Below are 20,040 nucleotides of genomic sequence, written 5' to 3'. Positions count from 1 at the left end.
ACCAACCTGCTGTACAACTTCACTCCTCTCTCCTTTCCCTACTCAAGTCTGAGTCCACAGTCAGAACTGATCTGCATTTATCTGAAAGAGCTTTCCCATGTGGAGTTATGAACAGCATGAAAGTAACTTCTGCATTTTTTTACGATGCTGTCATGTGTTTGGAGATACTGAAACATCTTAAAGAAGTGAGAATAAAGGTAGCATATTCAAGAAGCATTTAAAAATAGGCCATGCAGTCAGAGCTTATTCAAGAAGTAATCTATACTAAAAATGAAAACAAATTAGGGTACATGGATATTTTTAGGAATAACATTTTGGCACGCCAACATTTCTGAACACTTTCAGGGTCATATCTTTGCCATTCTTCCTTAGGTGGGAGGCCCATTGAAACTGGTGGGAGTTGTGCCTGAATAAATCTTTGACCCATGCTTTTCCCTAATATGACATTTTTTTCTTGAACGACCTCCTGGCAACCTTGTTGGTAAGTCATTTGTCATGTTTATTCTCTGAGTAAAAAGTGGCTTCCATCTGTTCTTAATCTGCGTTCCCTTTAACTTCTATTTTTGCCTCCTTTTTTCTGTCATCTGTGTTGCATTGAAAATAGAGGTTTTGGCCAACTTTATTTATCCCCATGTAAGGGGTTGTAATCATTGAAATAAATCTCTTGGCAGACTTTTCTTTAAGCCTAGACAACCACAGTCATCAGGCAAAAATAAATGACGGGGGCAACAGCTTCAAATAAATTATTGAAGTTTTTACTTAGATGCCACTCTCCAGACTGGCTTGGCTAATACTTTCTTTTTTTGCTCCCTAAGCTCTTCCAGCTCCCAGCTTTACAGGCTGTTTTTGCTCTTTTTTATTCTTTACCTGGTATTTTCTGATCTAGTCTGTCCCGCCAGCTATTCATTTTAGGCAGAGCACATGTGTGTGGTATGTATACTTTTTTCTGACGTGAGTCAGTACATACGTGATTTCTTAGGTTCTCCAATAAAGTCTACAGTAGTTTTGGTGAAAAAATGGAGCACTATTTGGAGAAAAAGTAGGAGATTAATTACTACAGTGTCTCCTTCTGATAATAAATTTAATGTTTTTTGCTATTAATGCTGATTTCTCGCCATGCTGCTACTTTTAAGATAGAAAAACTCAGCTTCTTCCAAAGCACTATTGCAACGTGTGTTCCTCTCTTGTGGAAGTGAACGTATTCTCATTCCCTCTAGACCATTCAAAGACACTGTTTGATTTGGCTTTCTTTTCCTGATTGGGAGGGTGGAGAAGAAGAAAGAAGGCTCCTTCTCTGAATCCTTTGATCAGCAGAATGAAATCTAAAATTGAGGCTAGCTCTATTTTTTTTTTTTTTTTTCTGTCCATTGGTGAAATATACTGCTTTTTCAGAAAGTCTGAGTAACTGGAAACTAGGCAGAAGAAACGCAGATGGAGCTCAGGTGAAAGCCATGGAAATCCATGCAGGAGGTTATGCAGAGAGTTTTCAGAACAAGCTCCTGAGAGCTTGGAGACCCTTACTGCTCCTGAAGGCACTTCATGCCACTTACTCACTATAAATCAGAACTGTGGATTTGAATCCAGGTAGAGTTTAGACTTAAGCAGTTCCCTTTCCCTTTGGAAATGATGTTAGATATGATAAGGTGGTTCATGAGGCAAGTTATTAGTAAACCTGCTTTATTTTTCTCATACTCCAATCACAGATTGACATCTATCACATGAGAACTAGGCAAGGTTAATCAACAAATCATGCTAATTTTTATTGAGCCAAATTTTGAGGTTCTCACTAATTTTAACTGATTATTACTGTACTCTTTGAGGTCAGCAGAAATAAGGGCTAGCTAAAAATTCAGTCCACTACATCATCTCATAAACAGTACTTTTTCCTTGTTGACCCTGGTAGGAGAGCTCATTCTGGGTTGTACTTATTCACAGTGACATACTGAAAAACTGAGAAGCTCTTGTTAGATACAGAAAATGTATGATATTTTGGATGCTGTGCTGTGCCACAAAAAACTGTCAGTATAAAAATTCTGTATTCTCAAATAAATAGAAATTGCCAAGAGTTCCACTTAACCAGAGCAAAGAAACGTAGACAATCGGACCAGCTATGTGTGTGTTTCAGTGGAAGAAACTTAGTGGAAGAAAAATAATCAATGTGACAGGCACGTCAGTGACCAATTACATGGGAAAGGCAAGTAAAGTCACGCCTGTCAAAGAGAAGATTTTTTTGTCTTGAAGTAAACAGAGTCAAACCTCATACATTAACTACACCACAAAAGCAAAGAGTCCCTCCAGATTGAAATTACAAGATTAAACAGGAAAAGTAGAACTGTAGCACCACAGGACTGCAGTACGGTATTAGGACTGTAGTACCAACTGTCCTACCTAAATAGTGGCATTGCCTGTGACAACCTAAACAAGGTCAAATGGGGCATTGAAGAGGGGAAATGCAATAACAGTGGGAGACATTATTTACCAAATTGCGTTCAGGTAAATGGGCTGGGTGTGTGTGTGTGATTCTGAGTAAAATTTTAGGTTTTTTAAATGATTGCTTATACAGAGACTATTTGTTTATCTTGAAAAAAAAGAAAGTAATTTTAAGTAATTCTAAATAATTCTAGTACCTGGTCTTAGACAGTGACAGAAAGACCTTGTTCAAAATACAGCTAGAACCTCTGTGTGAGAGCAACTAACGTACTTAGATGCAGTATTTTTGAAGTAGCAAAAAAAGGGGGGAAAAATCTCCCATGGCAATGTTTAACTTCAAAGAGAAAACTACATAAAAATGTTAAAACTATTTAAAAAGAAAGAGAGCCAAAATTTAAAATGTTTATAGAAGTCATGCAGATTGTTTAAATATGGCAGCTCACTGCAAGCTGACTTCCAGAAAAAGGCTTTAGAAGACCAAAAAAAGGTTTGCATAGCTAAACAGCAGGGTGAAGGAGTAAGAGGATGTCTTTTATTAAAAGGACTTCTTTTATTAGCAGTAAAAGGGTTTTCTTCAAGTTGAAGTTGTGCCTAAATGAGGAAAATAAAGCATAAACAAGTTAAATGTATAAACAAATAAGGAAGGCCAAAAGAGATTTTGAAGAACAACTTGGCAAAAACTACTAGTAAAGCCATTCTCAAGCTGTCTTTAAGTAGGTAAAATCCTGACAGAATATCTACAGGACTAGTAAACGATCAAAGTAGGGAAGGTATTTAGAGACATGCCCATTCTGACATATTTCTCTGTCAAGAACACATCAGAAGATTTGTCACTAATAAAAGCTTTATTAGAAGGGATTTCAGAAGAAACTGGCAACAATGAACAGTAAAAAATTACCAGGACCAGATGGTATCCATGCAAGTTAAAAGAACTAAAGTACAAAACTGTCAAGATAGTAATGATGGTGTAATGCTTAAAAGTTTCCTGGTCTGAAAAAAATGGAGGTGATAAATATGACACCTAATCTGAGAAATTGGTAGGAGCTGCAGTACTCTCTAGGCCTCCTTCTAAATCATTAGAATTATGGGTAAGTATGATAAAAAGGGGAAGAATCAGCATAGCTTTCATAGAGGAACCCAGAATCTCTAAAATTTCTTTGAAAAAGTAACTGAACATACGGACAATGGTGATCCATTCAGTAGAAGCTAGGTGGTCTTCCAAAACTCATTTGAGCATGTCCTTCATCAAAGGCTCTTGAAGAAACTTAAGTATCATAGGATAAGACATACAGGCCTCACAGTAATAACTAATTAAAAAATAAGAAACAAATAGTAAGAATATATTGTCCATTTTTGGAATGGAGGGAACTCATCATTAGAGATCCAATGAATCTGTAAGAGCCTGTGATGTTCAGCTTACAAATGTTTTGAAAGATACAGGGAGGGGAGGAGATACCAGAGGTGGCAAAGTTCACCAATGCTACTGACATTATTCAGGGTAGGAGAAATACAAAATTGCTATAGGTGCTTGCAGCAACGTCTCGTGATACTGATGGACAAAATTAATCATTAATAAATACAAGATAATACATATGGGGGGTAGGTCTTAACTTATGTATGCAGGCATGACTTAGAGTTACAATTGCTAGTTCTAAAAAAAACCAACCGCAAAAGCCACTGTGTTCAGCAGAGGACAAAAAAGCAAGCAGTGTTTGAAAACTTTTAAAAATTGAATAAAGAACAAAATAGCAATCACCATGCTGCTACACAAACCTATTGTACACCCAAATCTTGATTTCTGTTTGCACTTTTGGCCTCTTCTTAGGAAACAGACCTCTCAAAGGGTAATCAGAAGTGTGGAAGAGCTTGTCTGGAATAGCTTCCATAAAGGTCACAACTCCCTAAAGTTGGGTTCTTCAGTCTGGGAACGCAAGGATGGAGGGAGGATCTGTAACAGCATGTGCAGCACAGAGAAAGTTAATGAGGAATGACATTCCCCGTTTACCAAATTGTTCACCAAATGCATGGTGCACCTCTTATTGGTGGCAGGTTCGAAACAAGCAAGAGGAAGGAATTTTTTTGTACAATGCATAGCTGAAATGTGAAGTTCACTCTCACAGGGTGTTGCAGGTGCCAATAGGTTACAGGGATTCAAAATGTTATTTAAGAAAATTCATGGAATTAAAATGCAGTTAGGGCTATTAAAAACTATGACCTCAGCTTAGGAAGCCCCCCAAGCTGCTGCTTTTTAGAAGCTGGGATAACATCCTGAGGGAGCATCAGTACACACTTGCATCTTACACTCTTCCCTCAGCAACTGCAATTGCCTGCTCCAAGAGATAAACTGCAGGGCTAGGTGAGTCTCTGATCTCACCAGGTGCAGCCATTGTATTTGCTTTAATGAAATATGACTCACCGCACCGTTCTTATTCCAACTGTTCCTATTTATTCAGATCCAACCTTTATTTCACTTGTAGCTCTGTATTAAAAAAACCCCAAACAAGAGCTTTGTTTGTTAGCATTATTCAGTCATGGGGCCCTGACTGATGAGTGGGGAGAGGATGTGACTAGGAGGCCTGGAAATTCACCCCTCAGCCCCTGCCCTGCTGTGTGAATGTCTGCTTTGCTTGTGTTTCATGGCCTGAACAACCTCTGTTTGTAGGGTGGAGGTGATGACTGCCTTGCGCAAGACCAGTGCCTGTACGGCAGAGTCCTCGTTGGCTGGACTGCAGTGGTGGTACCTTTTTTGTCCAGAAAAACCTCATTTTTTATTGTTGTTATCTGTGGGTTCCTTTCAGAGGGGCACTGCCTACATCTTCCCTTTGTATCATCCCTGCTCTTTTATATCTCCTCTTTTGCTTACTACTGAATGTTTACTGGGTTAATGCTGTGTTTCTTCCATTCCTCCTCACCCCAATATGTGACCTCTGAAGTAGATGGTCCTGGGAAAAGACTTTATCCATGCTTTCTAGCTGTTTTATTTTTGTTTGAAGCAGATTATAACTGGTCTTGAGGGAGAAGACTTGGGTTTACTAATTGTTTGATTTTAAGCATTTTGCTACCAAACTGGCTTATTTTGGTTTTAAGGATTTCTTTATTCCTATTTTTAAAATAGTGAAATGCATTTGGAATAGACATTGTAAACATGTAATTCTTAGGTGCTGGCATCATTCTGTTTCTGGTGTGATTTCAGTGGAATTATTTCTGCAAAATTTTGAGAATACGTGGCTACATCCCATCTCTGAGAGTATTTTAGGAAGCTTCTGTCAAATTGATTTTGCTGATCCTCTTCCTTTGTATTTGTTGCACCCAATTCTGATTTTCAGAAAATTGGAGCAAAATTACATTTATTTCAATGCAAATGTGGTAAGGTCTTCTTTATCTTTGTTCTTTTTTCCTTTTTTCCCTCTTCCATCTTCTCAGAGCAACATTTAAGTCAGCTTCTGTACTTCAAACACAAGACTAGTCCCTTTTGATTTTAATGGGGTCATATCTCTTCAACAGTTATTAGCCCCAGGTCCTGAAAATAACTGGGTGTATAGAAGAAATTGTAAGTCTTGAGTGCAGAGTTGAAGAGAGGATGTAGAGAAGATTAGCCAGTGTGTTGAAGACCCTTTGCAGCAGTGGGCAGGCTGCATAGATCTGTGCTGCTGCTTGCATGAAAAGCGTGTGCTCTCGTACGAGTCCAACATTGTAAAACCAGAAGAGACCATTTTGATAATCTACTACAAGCTATATGATATCGACCATCGGCATTCCTTGGTTTCACTTGTTTGAACTAGGTATGGTTTTTAGGAAAAATGACTAATTTTAGTTTTAAAATTGTTGTAGTAGGAAACCCATCAAACCCATGTTAGCAAACTGTTAACTGTTTTAGGCAGTTTTTATCCCATTTAATATCCACCTTGTTGATTTTTTTTTTTATTGTTCTAGTTTCTCAGTCAGAAATGCCATATAACACTAGATAAATGCCTATGACACATGCCATACACAAAATATTAATGGTGTACAAGCCACAAGCTGGTGATCTCAGACTTAATAACGTGTTACGGACTCGCCTGTTGTCAGGAGTGTAGCAAAGAGACAACGTCCATTTTGTGTCCAATGAGGCAGAGCAGTGGGTGTGAAGTCCTTGATTCCCACTGAAAAGTGACTGAAGGCAAAAAATTCTTGTGTGACCACTGCTGTCAGCCCTAACAGGAGCGTAGGGACAAACACTGAAACATTTTTTTAAACTACCAACAGAAACTTGCCTGGTTGCTTGTGTGAGGCCCGCTGAAGAAAGACACTCTACCACTATCACCTCCTTATCATATTTTTTTAATTTAGCTTCCTATGTATCACTGATAATTCTGGAATGGCTTGAATGGACAATGTGGAGCTAGAGTTTAGCTGAAGGCCAGGCCCTGCCTTGCTATCACAGGATTTTGGTAAGGTGAGATAACAGGAAAGAGCTCAAGTGAGAAATTGTTTTTGGAAGTCTTTGCTAACAGATTTTTGGATGCAGAGGTACCACAAGAAGGGGGAAAATGAGCATTAAAGTAGATCTGGAAATAGATCACATAATATAATCATATTTTGTCATATAGTTATGCTTTTCTGATAGTCATTTCATATGGTACTGAAAAGTTAATTTGTTTGTAATGGACAAAATGTGGATGTTGAGATCTCACTGTGGTAGGCTATGTCATAGCCTAAATATTTCCTTTTTTTTTTTCTCTGTAATTTCCTTGTATAGGTGGAAAATGTTCGGTTACTTGATCGTTTATCTTCAAGAAAAGCTGCACTGGGAACCTTGTATTTAACAGCTACCCATGTCATATTTGTGGAGAATGGTTCTGAAACTCGTAAAGAAACCTGGGTATGAATTTTTTTTTCAGTTAGCTGTAAGTGCGTGGCATTTTATTGATGGTAATTTGAAAATAACTTGCAAAACAGTTTAAACATAGTAAATTAGTTCATATGGATGCTTTTATAACTTCAGAGCATGTGAAATTCCAGCATGGTAATTTTTGAAAATTTTCAATGGGTTCTGGATATTGTAACACAGTGAGAGGAAGAGAAGGACCTTCACTGTATGAATACCAGATATGATTGACCAAGGAACAGCTGCTGTAAACCACAGCATTACTCCTATCATCCAGGAAGAACTGAGGAGAAATGCTTTGAATGTGAATTAATACCTTGGCTCAGTCAGCTCTTGCCTCTCTCCCTGACTGCTTGTGCTGGATCACTGATTTTGTTGTTTTAATTCTTTTTTTTTTTTTTTTTCCACAATGTAATATTCTTTGTTATCTATTTTGATGAATCTATAACATATGTTGCATGTATGTGTATATATATAGGTACAAATATAGCTCTGGTGTCATATGATTTGAAAGTCTTTTATGTAGCTTGATTATGAATCCTTTGTCCATTTTTATACTAACTATTAACTCCGTCCTCTTTTGGTCCCGCTATTCTCCTCCTGATTTTTATAGTAATGTTTCACCTCATCTGACACAGCATTTAGAATTATATCAGGACTACCATTCTGCCAATGAGGAGGCCCAACATTTTAGCCTAAACTGATGCTGGTTCATCTTTTCACTGTGCAGACAGATGAAAAGAGCTCTTTTTCTGACAACTGCTAGCTTACGCTAAAGCAAACAAACAAAAAGCTTTGGATAGCATGACCAGGCTCATGTTTGAGCAGCTGAAACACTCCAGAAGCGGTTCTTTGTCTGTAGGTGATGTATCAGGCGCTGCTTGAGCCTGAAGCTGGAGGGAGGAACAAAACTACAAGAGGAGGAGTATGGGGATTTTCCAAAACAGTAGTGGAAGCTATTGTGCCTGCCCTGGCACATCATTATAAATAATTGTTTTTCCTCCTAAAGATTTGAATCACTTGGCATAACCATTTTCAATTCCCTTGCAGGTTCTTCACAGCCAGATTTCCTCTATTGAGAAGCAGGCCACCACTGCCACTGGTTGCCCGTTGCTGATCCGCTGCAAGAACTTCCAGGTCATCCAGCTGGTCATCCCTCAGGAACGAGACTGCCATGATGTTTACATATCTCTGATACGTCTGGCACGACCAGGTATGGGAAGGAGATCAGCATGAAAATCAATCCTCATCCTGAAGAGGGAGAATATAATGGAAGAAATGTAGCTGTGCATGTCTGTCCTTTGCAGGTTAAGAAAAAAGGTTTCATTAAAGATGTGTTATGAGAGAAAAGGTCTCTCACCAGACAAGCCTATTAAAATAATCACTTCAGGAGCAATGAAGAAAGCACCCTATAACAAGTAGTTCATTCCATAAAGTATGACATGAACTTTTGTTTAAAATAATACTCTAGGGTATCATGGGCCATAAAATATATTATAATGTTATTTTATGTCTAACTGTTGTTTACTGTATGCCTTGTGTCAGTGTGAATTTAGGAAAATACTGACAAGTCTTTAAATTCAGGGAACTTTCACATTCCTGCTGTGACAAAAAACTTATGATATACTTTGTGGTCATGTCAAGATTTGACTTTTCCCTTTCTGTGCTGTGCATAAATTTCTTAAAATCAGTGAAAGGTTGCAGCAAGTAGTTGATTTATTCCACTAGACTGCCTGTGTTCGGCCTATTATTATCTACGTTTTGAATGTGCCCTTTTTGAATTTCTGAATTCATATCAAGATCCTTTTGAAAACTTTCCTCTTGTCAATGGAAATCCAAACGTTGCGTCAAACTCCAACATCTGATCCTCTGCACTATAGCTGCTCTCCTAAGAACCAGCTGACAAGGCTTCTGGATTGTTCATGTTAAATGATAACTGCAAAAATACACCACCAACCTCTGTCCTTTACTGTTACTTTAACAGTATGCAGTGAAAATGTCTACCACAGTCTGTACAAAGCTGACAACATTGGCTTTAATCTTGCTAGGAAAACACCAATTTTATCTACTGGGGGGGGGGGCGGAAATTGCACAGTCAGCCAGCACAGCTACTGAACGTTATAAAGTACCTTCCATAATTACGATAGTAGTAGTAGTAGTAGTAGTAGTAGTAGTAGTAGCAGCAGTAGTAGTAGTAATATGTAACTGCAGCAGGTGTAACTTGATATGCTAGGTGATGCAAGATGAAAGTAATTAGAGAAATCTAAAAATAATGAGACAAATTCAGTCAGTGGTTCTGCTCAGGTAAATCTGGATTAATTCTACGGACCTCAGCTGCAAGTGTGTGTTTGTGCCTGCTGGAAGGAATGTGATTCTGTAATGCTCTTTCCCTGGAGCCAGGAGGAGGTGTGCATACTGCTGTGCACCAGAACAGGACACTTTGATACAGGGATACAGAATGACGAAGGGAAGAATAGCTGTGGACCCTGCATACAAGTTCAGTGGCAGACTGCAATGCACAAGAAGGTTCGAACGAAGATGTAATAAGAGCACCAGAGAATTAGCTCTTTGCATAGTTCAGCCGCACAGTAGTTTTCCTTCTCCAGCAAACTCCCCAATCTTCATGTGAGGCAGGATAAAATCTTGCTTACTTAAATTAGAAGGCTCCAGTTGCAAGTTGAGCCAAATGTACCTTGACGGTGCTCTGCCATGTCATTTTGTCTGGGCACAAAGCTGTACTTTCTTTAGGTAATACAGTAACTCAGCATTAGAAGGTATGTTTTACTCCATGAGGAGAAAATTTGACTCATTCAGGCTCTATTTTCCATTCTCTGCCTGTTCTTTTCATTCATTCCACCATAGGGGAACCTGAGTGAAGCCCATGTTGTGTACTGGCTTAATACATTCTATGCTATCTGATGTCCTAGTTACACTAAAGGAGCAAATTTGTGTTTGATTTTATTCTTGCTAGTTGTTAATAGCATTTTAATAAGGTTCAAGCTGTCAGCTGAATTTGGACTTTTTGCTTAATTAAGCCATTTTGTGAAACAAGCTGACCATAACAGTTATTACAGATGTAATAGCAAGACTGCAGATGCTTATGGCAAAATAACTGTGAAAGATTAGGGAAGGTCCTGTAAGTACGGGCAAAGTGGTGATAACTGAGCTTTAAGGCACTGACAATTAATACTTGAACATTTTTGTTACCACCTATAGATATCATCACGTAATAACACTTGTAATGTTGAGGCAGACATCAGTCATAAATAACCTGGACATATTTTAGTAGGTGGGTTTTAAAGGCTTCCCATGTGCCTGTGAATAGCAGGTCCAGTTGGAAAGAAAATCCAGATGCTTCTGACAACAAAGCAGTGAAAACAAGAGCTCAGATTGCTACCAAAAACACTTTTTATTAAAAAGAGCTCAGATTGGATTTATGGATTATGCTAAAACTTTATGTTAGCAGATGAAAAACAAACCAGACTGTCTTCAAATTTCTGTCATGGCACAGATTATGAAATCAGAGAATATAGAAAGAGTTTAGACTGTCAGACAATGTGCGAATCATTCTTTTCTTTCTCCTTACTCACGACTTTGTTGACTTTCAGTACTGTCCTGACAGAGCTAACAAGAAGTTTTCTTTCCTTTTGTTCATGCTTTTGTGTGTGTATACAATCAATTTAATGAAATTTTTAAAAAGCAAAATATAACTTAAATTAAACCTTTAGAAGACATAATCAAAATCAAAGTAAAGACTTTGATTGGAAAAAGGTGGGAGCCTTATTATTATTGATATTGTTGTTGGTTTTGTGGTTATTATTTTTATAGCTGTAAATTCCTTACTGCAGTATTCCAAGACTCTGCTTATTAGTTTTATATATTATTAGAAAAGAAAGCATAGTGTTTAAATTTTACTGATCTTGTTAAAATTATATTATGGAGCAAGAGTATCAGTGGAGAACTATGAAATCAGAAAGGACTCAGCTTGTGACTTACTTCAGTTCTAAAGTTAAAAACCTGTTGGTCAGAAAGTTTTCAGGAACTTAGAGCAACAGGATGAAACATACACTCGTGACATAAAAATATCTTAAGTATCAATGAGAACGTTACTTTCAAGCTATATGCTGAATAGTTATTCATATCAGTGACAGCTGACATTTAATGGCAATGGTGTCTGGCTGCCATTGGTCACCAGGATTAAGATCCTCTTTAGCATAAATACAGATTTATTTAACTCCTAAAAAAAGTTAAAAACTCCAGCACCAGAAAAGTTTTTTATATGGTCCTTGACCACGGGTGACAGGTGGCATGGTTACTTAAACAGTTTCATGGTCATGATAAAATGATTGATGTAACATATGCTATTTTTATGCTATTACAACATCCATATCTTGAATACCTTGGCTAATAATTCAAGGACAGAATTTTGCAGTCCACAAAACTAAGATTTCATTGAATCTATTAGAAACTTCCTTATTTAGGGACAAAGCCTTCTGAACTAGTTCATTTTTGGAAGATTGTGCTGCATAGTCCATTGTTCAGATCTTTTGTCTTTGCCACAAGATAGAGGTTACGTTAATAAAGGGACTTCTAAGCTACTTCTGGCCAGCAAATTCTTTTGCAGAACAAGTGCTTATTCTGGCACTGACTTCAGTTTTCTTTGATTGAAAGCATATGTCCTGGTTTCAGCTGGGACAGAGTTAATTTTCTTCCTAGTACCTGGTACAGTGCTGTATTTTGGATTTAGTGTGAGAATAATGTTGATAGCACACTGATGTTTTAGTTGTTGCTGAGTAGTGCTTACCCTAAGTTAAGGATTTTTCAGTTTCCCATGCTCTGCCAGCGAGCAGGTGTACAAGAAGCTGGGAGGGAGCAGAGCCAGGACAGCCGACCCGAACTAGCCAAAGGGATATTCCATACCATAGAACGTCATGCTCTGGATATAAACTAGGGGTAGTTGGCCGGGAGGTGCTGATCACTGCTCAGGCATTGGTCAGCGGGTGGTGAGCAATTGCATTGGGCATCACTTGTCTTTTCTTGGTTTTATTTCTTTCTCTTTTTTGTTATCTTCCTTTTCATTATTATTATTATTATTATTATTATTATTATATTCTATTTTATCTCATTTATTAAACTGTTCTTTATCTCAACCCACAAGTTTTACTTTTCTTCAATTCTCCTCCCTATCCCACTGGTGGCGGGGCGGGGATGGGAGTGAACAAGCGGCTGCGTGGTGCTTAGTTGCCAGCTGGGGTTAAATCATGACAGCGTATTATCACTGAATTTTGTCTTTGTGCTGGGGGAGTCTTTTACAATTCAGCAGAGAAGAGGTCTAGCAGAACAGTATATTTAAAGTAGCACTACTACTTTAATAAGGCACATATATTGCAACATATGCAAATAACAGAAGAGCAAAATACTTTCAAAGTATACTTGAAAACAGTTATAAACCAGGATATGTGCTTTTGTATAGCAAAGCATACTATTTTAGAAGAAGCTACATAAAGGACAATACCAAGTTCTGCTTTTAAAGTGTGATTTCAGGATGAGAAATCTGAAGTGGTTTACTGTGTTTGTTTGTTTGCTTATTTTTTTCAGTGAAATATGAAGAGCTGTATTGTTTCTCATTCAATCCAAAATTAGATAAAGAAGAACGAGAACAAGGCTGGAAGCTTGTGGACCTCAATGAAGAATATAGTCGGATGGGTATTCCGAACAACTATTGGCAGATTAGTGATGTAAACAGAGATTACGGAGTGAGTTGTGATTTTTCTGTTACAGAGGCTGTCTGTAAAGTAAATCAGCAGTCTGACTGTGGAGTACCATAGTGCTTAGCTGCAGGATCCCTTTGTGCTCAGTGCTGTACATACATGTAGTAAGGTGCAGTTCTTCCACTCTTTCACATAAAAAGGCACGTAGAAAGTGGAAGAAAGGATGTGCCTTCATTTAGCACATGTGGAAATGAAGCACAGAAAACATCCACAGTGTTCTAAATGTTAGTGCTTGGCTGCCTAGGGAGAAGTTTAAATAATACCTAATATTATGTGTCTGAATGAGCATTTTCCTAACATGTAGGGTTCTATAAAATTACAGTCATTTTAAGAAAAAAAATTACTTGAAATATTGAATTTGGCAATATTTTTTCCTCACTGGCTATTCTCACAAACCTTTTGAAGCCTTCGTGATTGACTGTTAGTGGTTTTCACAGTTATCTGACAGGTCATATATCTTCCTAGTTGCCTGCTCTCCTGCCTAGTTCAGTCTTGTATGACTGAAGTCCCCACAATGTTAATTAATTGTGAGAAATAATAACCAAAGTATTTTTGAAGGAAGTTTGTCCATGCACTCCATTGGCTCTGTTGCTGAAGCATACCCATGTTAAGGAAGGCCTGTGAAGTTCTCAGAGAAAACTGAATGTGCTGTCAGGGTTTGTTTTCTTTTTGTTAAAACAAGTGGAAAAAAAATGTTTGACCTCTTTTAAGATAAACTATAGGAAAAATAGCATAATAAATAAAACCCAGTTCACCACAGCAGCATCTATAACCACAAGCCCTTCCTTCTCTTTCTCCTTCATTATATCTCTGACAATCTCAGAACCTAATTTCTTCCTGGGCATCCTAATTCCTTTAGTCATCTCAGAAGGTCCCAGGGAGATACTGGATATCCTTTTGACCCCAGCTAGAATGCCACAGGCAATATCAGGAAAAGGAAGTTAGACCAGGACCCCATTTGTGGTCCCACTTGTCTCCGGAGGAACTTGGGGCCTTTTTTGCAGGCTCATTGGGTTCCTTTCAGAAGTGGTAGGCATTGTCAGGGCTGCTTGCCTTTTGGTATCCTCATTTCATATGGATTAATTTATTTTCTCCAAGTCCCTATTTTTGTCATTATTTTTTTTTTATTACCAGATTTGCTGGAAAATTTAGCTCTATAGTCCCCTCCCATCGTAACAGAGGGGTGTTTGAGACTTTCACCCACTCCCATCCTTACTTCCAAATTCTGCTACAGAGGAAACCACAGCTGTAAATACAACTTTGCTGTACATATTGATGAATCTTTTTTGGTATGAATGTATGTTAAACCTGTCTGTTCTCAACAAGGCATGAATTAACATTTGGAAATACAGCCCTTCAACCCTTCTGCTTCAGTTTTGCCATCTGTAAGTTAGAATTAATACTTTCCAGCTTCAAAGGACTGTTTTGAGAAATATCAGTGATGTGTGAAAAATAATGATGGAATATTCCCTGAGATTAGAGTTCCTCAGTATTTTGTGTTTGCTGTGGAGATGGCTAATGTTACTTGTATTTTGTAGACCAAATAAGCAGAGTTTCCTTTCACAGGTCTGTGACTCCTATCCTACAGAAGTGTATGTACCAAAGTCTGCGACTGCACACATCATAGTGGGGAGCTCTAAATTTCGGAGCCGAAGGCGTTTCCCAGCTCTTTCCTACTACTGCAAGGATAACAATGTAAGCATGAATTTGTAGCTTTGAAGTGTTTGCTTATTTTGGCCTTGCTTTCATAATTCTTCCAGTAAGCCTTCACAAAAAGAAATCAGTGATTATTTTATTAAAAAAAAAAAAAAAAAAACATGGTTAGTGTAGTCTGGTTAGTGTGGTTTGTGCATATGGGCACGTATTGGAATTATGGCTAGTTCATTAATAGGCATTTAATGCAGTCATTTAAACCCAGCTCTATCATCCCACTAACACAAAAAAATGTGATCCCTCTATCACAAGGAAGTGGAGTAGTACAAAAAGTCCTGAAACATGGGTGGCAGAAGAGTGAAGGCCAGTAGCAGGCAGCTTAGCAGGTCATTGGGTGGACAACAGAGCAATTTAGGATCTGGTAGCCACAGCCTGAGAGCAAGTAGAGGAGGAGAAAAACTGTGCTTGCAGCTATTAGAGAATCAGGAGTAGCCTTTCCAGAAAAGATCTGTGAGTAGACCTAAAAAGGATGGATAAAAGAGCGACAAAATTTTGGCTGAGCAGCGTGTCGTGGCTTTGTTGAAGAGACTCTCCTTGTCTGTAAGACTGAGGAGTGCCACCTTCTCCTCTCCATGACAGATATTCTCAGGGCTGAGTGAGGAACTGCCTCACATGTCTGTAACCATTTGGGAAAAAAGCTGTACCTAGACTATTTGCCCTTCTGTTTCTGGCAGCTGAGCTAAAGGAGACCCTTGGACCGGAGGATCCTCTGGACGGGATGTTTTTACATTTGTGGCCCAGCCCCCTAGAGACTGGCTTAGCTCAGCTGACATTACCAGTTAGGAGGATGGTGTCCTCTTTGTACTCACAAGGGATCTGTGTCTAATATCTCCCTCCTCCTGTTTCAGTCCCAGACTGGCAACTGCATCAAGAGGTCTTCCCTAGTGCTGGGGGATGGCCAGGACTTCCCAGGAGGCAGAGCTAGTGTGGAATTGCAGGGCATCTGCAGGGTTCACCATGCAGGATGGGAGATATTTCCACAGGATGTCACAAGCAGAAATCATAAGCTACCATATCCATGGAAATCTTAACTTTACAGTGGCCTTTTTTATAGGTTTAAGCTTCAGAAGGAAGGAATGAGACATTATTTTGACTCCTTCTTTACCTTTATTTCAACAGAATTCTGCTTCCAAAAAGATCTATGAATTTGAGAACAAAACAGGAGGATAGGATGATTTTAAATAGTAAATACAGCCTCTGCATAAATTGCATATTAACTTTAATATTTCATTAGGGCCAAAATTTTCAAAGTTAACCACTTTGCATAATCGACTGAGTCCACATATAGATATCTAGGATTCAAAACACTTGGATGTTTCCAAATCTCAGTGAAAGAAAACATCTCAGGGATCAGCTAGATTCCAATATATAGTGATCCAGTTTGGACGAGTTTCATGGTTTCAGCCTAAATGTTTTCCCTGTTGTGGTTGGAGTTCAGGTTAAGGTTCAGACCACCAGGATCTAACTATTGTGTTTACTCCTGGATCCTTCACAGTTCAAAGGGCTAGCAAAAGGGTTGGGAATGTTGGAGGAAATACCTCCTTGTGAGTTTGCAGGTTGGCATGAGTTGCCAGCTAACAGAGTAATGGGCAGGAGTGGGGTAAGATTTGCGATGGTAGACATTGAACAGCTATGGTAACAGCAGGTTGGGAAGAGGTCTGCTGCATGCAGGGGAGACAGGTGCCACTCATTCAGTCTTTCATATCCAGAACTTTCCCATAGCTCTTTGGTACTGACAAATTCAATGATGATGTGACACCTTACTCTGCGTCTTACACGATCTGCATCAATACGATAAGATCAATCTTTGGAAGTATCTGTTCAGCCTGTGCAATAGCAAAGCATGACTTCACCTCTTGCCCTGCTCTTAAACATAGCCCAAGAAATTTTAAAGGCATATGTGCTCATCCTAAGCAGCTGGTCTGGGTCAGCAGGAAGTGATCTTTTCCTGGATATCATGGGTAATGATTCCCACTTATGAATCATAGAATCATAGAATGATTTGGGTTGGAAGGGACCTTAAAGATCACCCAGTTCCAACCCCCCTGCCATGGGCAGGGACACCTTCCACTAGACAGGGCTGCTCAAAGCCCCATCCAACCTGGCCTGGAACACTTCCAGGGATGGGGCATCCACAGCTTCGCTGGGCAAACCTGTTCCCGTGCCTCACCACCCTCACGGTGAAGAATTGCTTCCTTACAATATCCTTCCTTCCTTATGATATCTAATTGTCACTAGGTCAGCTTAGTTTCCTAGTTTTGCAGTACTGGTGGTGCAGCTCTTTCTTAAGTTGGGGCTAAACATGATCTTAACCCCAAGCTGACTTGACAGACAAGCCATTCTCTCATGCTGGTGCCAGCACATCCCTTAGCCCTTTGGGCCCCCAGGAGGATATAATGTAATGGGCTCTAGCCCATACTTTCCTGAATCCTAACCTTCATCCACACCCTAGCTTTAACCTGAATCTTGAGGTCTATATCTGCCTTGTATATGGTACACTGTGGATGAGAGCAAAATATCTTCCTTCTATTAAAATGGCAGGTTGTGGACATACTCATATGTACCTTTTGTTTTGTGCAAAAGAAGTACAAGCATATACTAAATCACTGGAATGTGTGCTGATCAGCAGGCAGGAGTCTAGATAACTGATAATCTGTTTTCAAATACTATTAATAAAGTATGAACAGGCTCTCACACAATTCAGGGTTTCTGTATTAAAGATCCATGTTTCACTGACTAACTGCTGACAGTTCGAAGGCTTGGCTGAAAAAGAGCATGCCCTTTTTCACAGTAATAAATAATCTGTAGGGCAGTCTGCATGGGTCATGACCTTCAGCAGGCAGATTCTCTTCATGCATGTGTTCAGTGCTTAGAAAGTGCATGTATTATTAGACCCTTGCCCTCTACAAATGTAGTTGCCCTCTGCCTAGCAGAAATAAAAACTTCCCTGCACACCCATTTCACATTCTGTTCCTTCTTTCCCAGTTTCATCTGGAGGTCTGATCCTGATGGGTCTATGGAGAAACTCTCTTGCCTTCTTCAATAGCACTGATTAATAAATGTACTCCAGGAGTCAGGCTTCCTGACCCACTTCCCGTGCAGTAAGGTCTTTCTCCAGAGGCTGTGCTAAAAATACACCACCATCAGTGATCTAGCTGCATGTTACGCATTTTTGTTTCCTGGACTCATGGTGTCAGGCTGTTTAGCAAAGCATGCATTGGTGTAAGTTGGGTGTAATCGGTATCATAACTGGTAAGTGTGAGTGACAGTGCAAAAGGACCCATTCTTTATATTACACCAGTGTTCTTGTGATTGCAATGCTGTTCTCATCACATCCTCTAGAGACCACCTTTCAGGAGTTATTCCACATTAGGGAAATACTATATTTAAAATAGCTCTAAAACTTGGATTCAAGACTAGACTTGGGCCAATGGGGTTGTAGTGTATTAATATTTCCTTGCCTTTTTAAAAATAAGGTATTTATAAACATGTAATTCATTTTACCATTCTGCCCTTCCCACGTAACTGTACACCTATGCAAACGCCTAATGAGCTGGTTTTGTAAATGCTTCTGAATGCTAAATAATTTCTGCTTAATAGCTATGTTGATTTTTTCTGTTTTTCTGTTTTTCTGCAGGCCTCCATATGTAGAAGCAGCCAGCCTTTATCTGGCTTTAGTGCTCGATGCCTTGAGGACGAACAGATGCTCCAGGCCATTAGAAAAGCAAATCCAGGAAGTGATTTCATATACGTTGTTGACACTCGGCCCAAAGTAAGTACATTAAATTTCTTGCATATAGCTAGACTGAATGTGGTCTGAATACATTACAGAAGATGCACAGCCTAAGTGACTGCTCTTAGTTGCACCTGTGTAACTCCACAGGTAAATTAGGATTTATGAGGGGAGTCTTAACTAAGAACCTTGCCCACATTTTATCTGTTAGAGAATTTTTTTGTTTACACAGAGCTTTTCTCTTTTTTGTTCTTAAAAAATGTTCAGATACAAAAAGTAAATAACTTGTAATAGTAACTATTTCCACACACAGAGGAGCTATCAGTAACTATATTACTGAAAAGCCTAGTGAAAAATAATTGCCAGTATAAAACACTATTTACAGCTGTTTGCAATGCTGCAAACCTCTGCCTGCTAATACTAAAATTTTCTATGAAAGATATCTCCTGCAAGTTGGAAAATTTCAATGACCTCTGCATAACGGTAAAGAAGGACCATTGTCATGGTTTAACCCCAGGCAGCAACTAAGCACCACGCAGCTGCTCACTCACTCCCCAACACGCAGTGGGATGGGGGAGAGAATCAGAGAAAAAAAAAGGTAAAACTCATGGGTTGAGATAAGAACAGTTTAACAGAACAGAAAGGAAGACAATAATAATGATAACAATAACAATAATAAAATGGTAATAATAATAAAAGAATTGGAATATACAAAAACAAGTGATGCACAATGCAATTGCTCACCACTCGCTGACTGATGCCCAGTTAGTTCCTGAGCAGCAATCCCCACCAGGCCAACTCCCCCCAGTTTATATACTGGGCATGATGTCACATGGCATGCAATACCCCTTTGGCCACTTTGGGTCAGCTGCCCTGGCTGTGTCCCCTCCCAACTTTTTGTGCCCCTCCAGCCTTTTTGCTGGCTGGGCATGAGAAGCTGAAAAATCCTTGACTTTGTCTAAACACTACTTAGAAACAACTGAAAACATCAGTTTATGTTATCAACATTATTCTGGTACTAAATCCAAAACGTAACATTATACCAGCTACTAGAAAGAAAATTAACTCTATCCCAGCTGAAACCGGGACAACCATTTACTGACCTTACAAGAATTGAGGAGACCTTCTTTCAATATCTCCAGCACTTTTGTGTTTTTGAGAGGGAATCTGAAATATGGTAAATAGTGATCTCAGATGCCATGTCTCTATAATTGACCAATATCTTTGGCCAAGATAAAAGCTTTAGGAAAAATTACTCTATGCAGAAACACAGAAACTCAGTAATGATCTAGAAGATGTTGGAAGCTAAAAAAACCTTGTGTCCAAACTGGCATGCTAGGCAAACAGCTCAAGGTGATGAGGACTAGATAGGTTTCAGTGCCTGGAGGTGGAAGCAGGGACATGTTCTTTCTTACACCATCAGTAGCTTCCCTGTTGAAGTTACCAAAGCATCTGAAGCAAAGAAACCAAAGGGGCAAATCTCCACAAAATCCCTAGTAGATACAGGATGAGCTATAGCGCGTGAA

General features: G+C 39.1%; 1 protein-coding gene across 1 annotated transcript in view; it reads left to right on the top strand.

Annotated features, from left to right (window-relative positions):
* The first annotated feature begins 425 nt into the window (after nt 1-425).
* The window catches only part of MTMR7 (myotubularin related protein 7), a 41,649-nt gene continuing 22,034 nt past the window's right edge, over nt 426-20,040 (top strand). The window contains 7 exon segments of the mRNA XM_030016462.2: nt 426-444; nt 447-481; nt 7,169-7,291; nt 8,348-8,510; nt 12,896-13,053; nt 14,635-14,763; nt 18,419-18,553. Coding sequence (XP_029872322.1) covers nt 426-444; nt 447-481; nt 7,169-7,291; nt 8,348-8,510; nt 12,896-13,053; nt 14,635-14,763; nt 18,419-18,553 — 762 coding nt within the window.

This window comes from Aquila chrysaetos, chromosome 1 (assembly GCF_900496995.4).
Source record: "Aquila chrysaetos chrysaetos chromosome 1, bAquChr1.4, whole genome shotgun sequence".
Lineage (NCBI taxonomy): Eukaryota > Metazoa > Chordata > Aves > Accipitriformes > Accipitridae > Aquila > Aquila chrysaetos.
The sequence above is the reverse complement of the archived record's forward strand: the minus strand, read 5'-3'. Positions and strand labels throughout refer to the sequence as shown.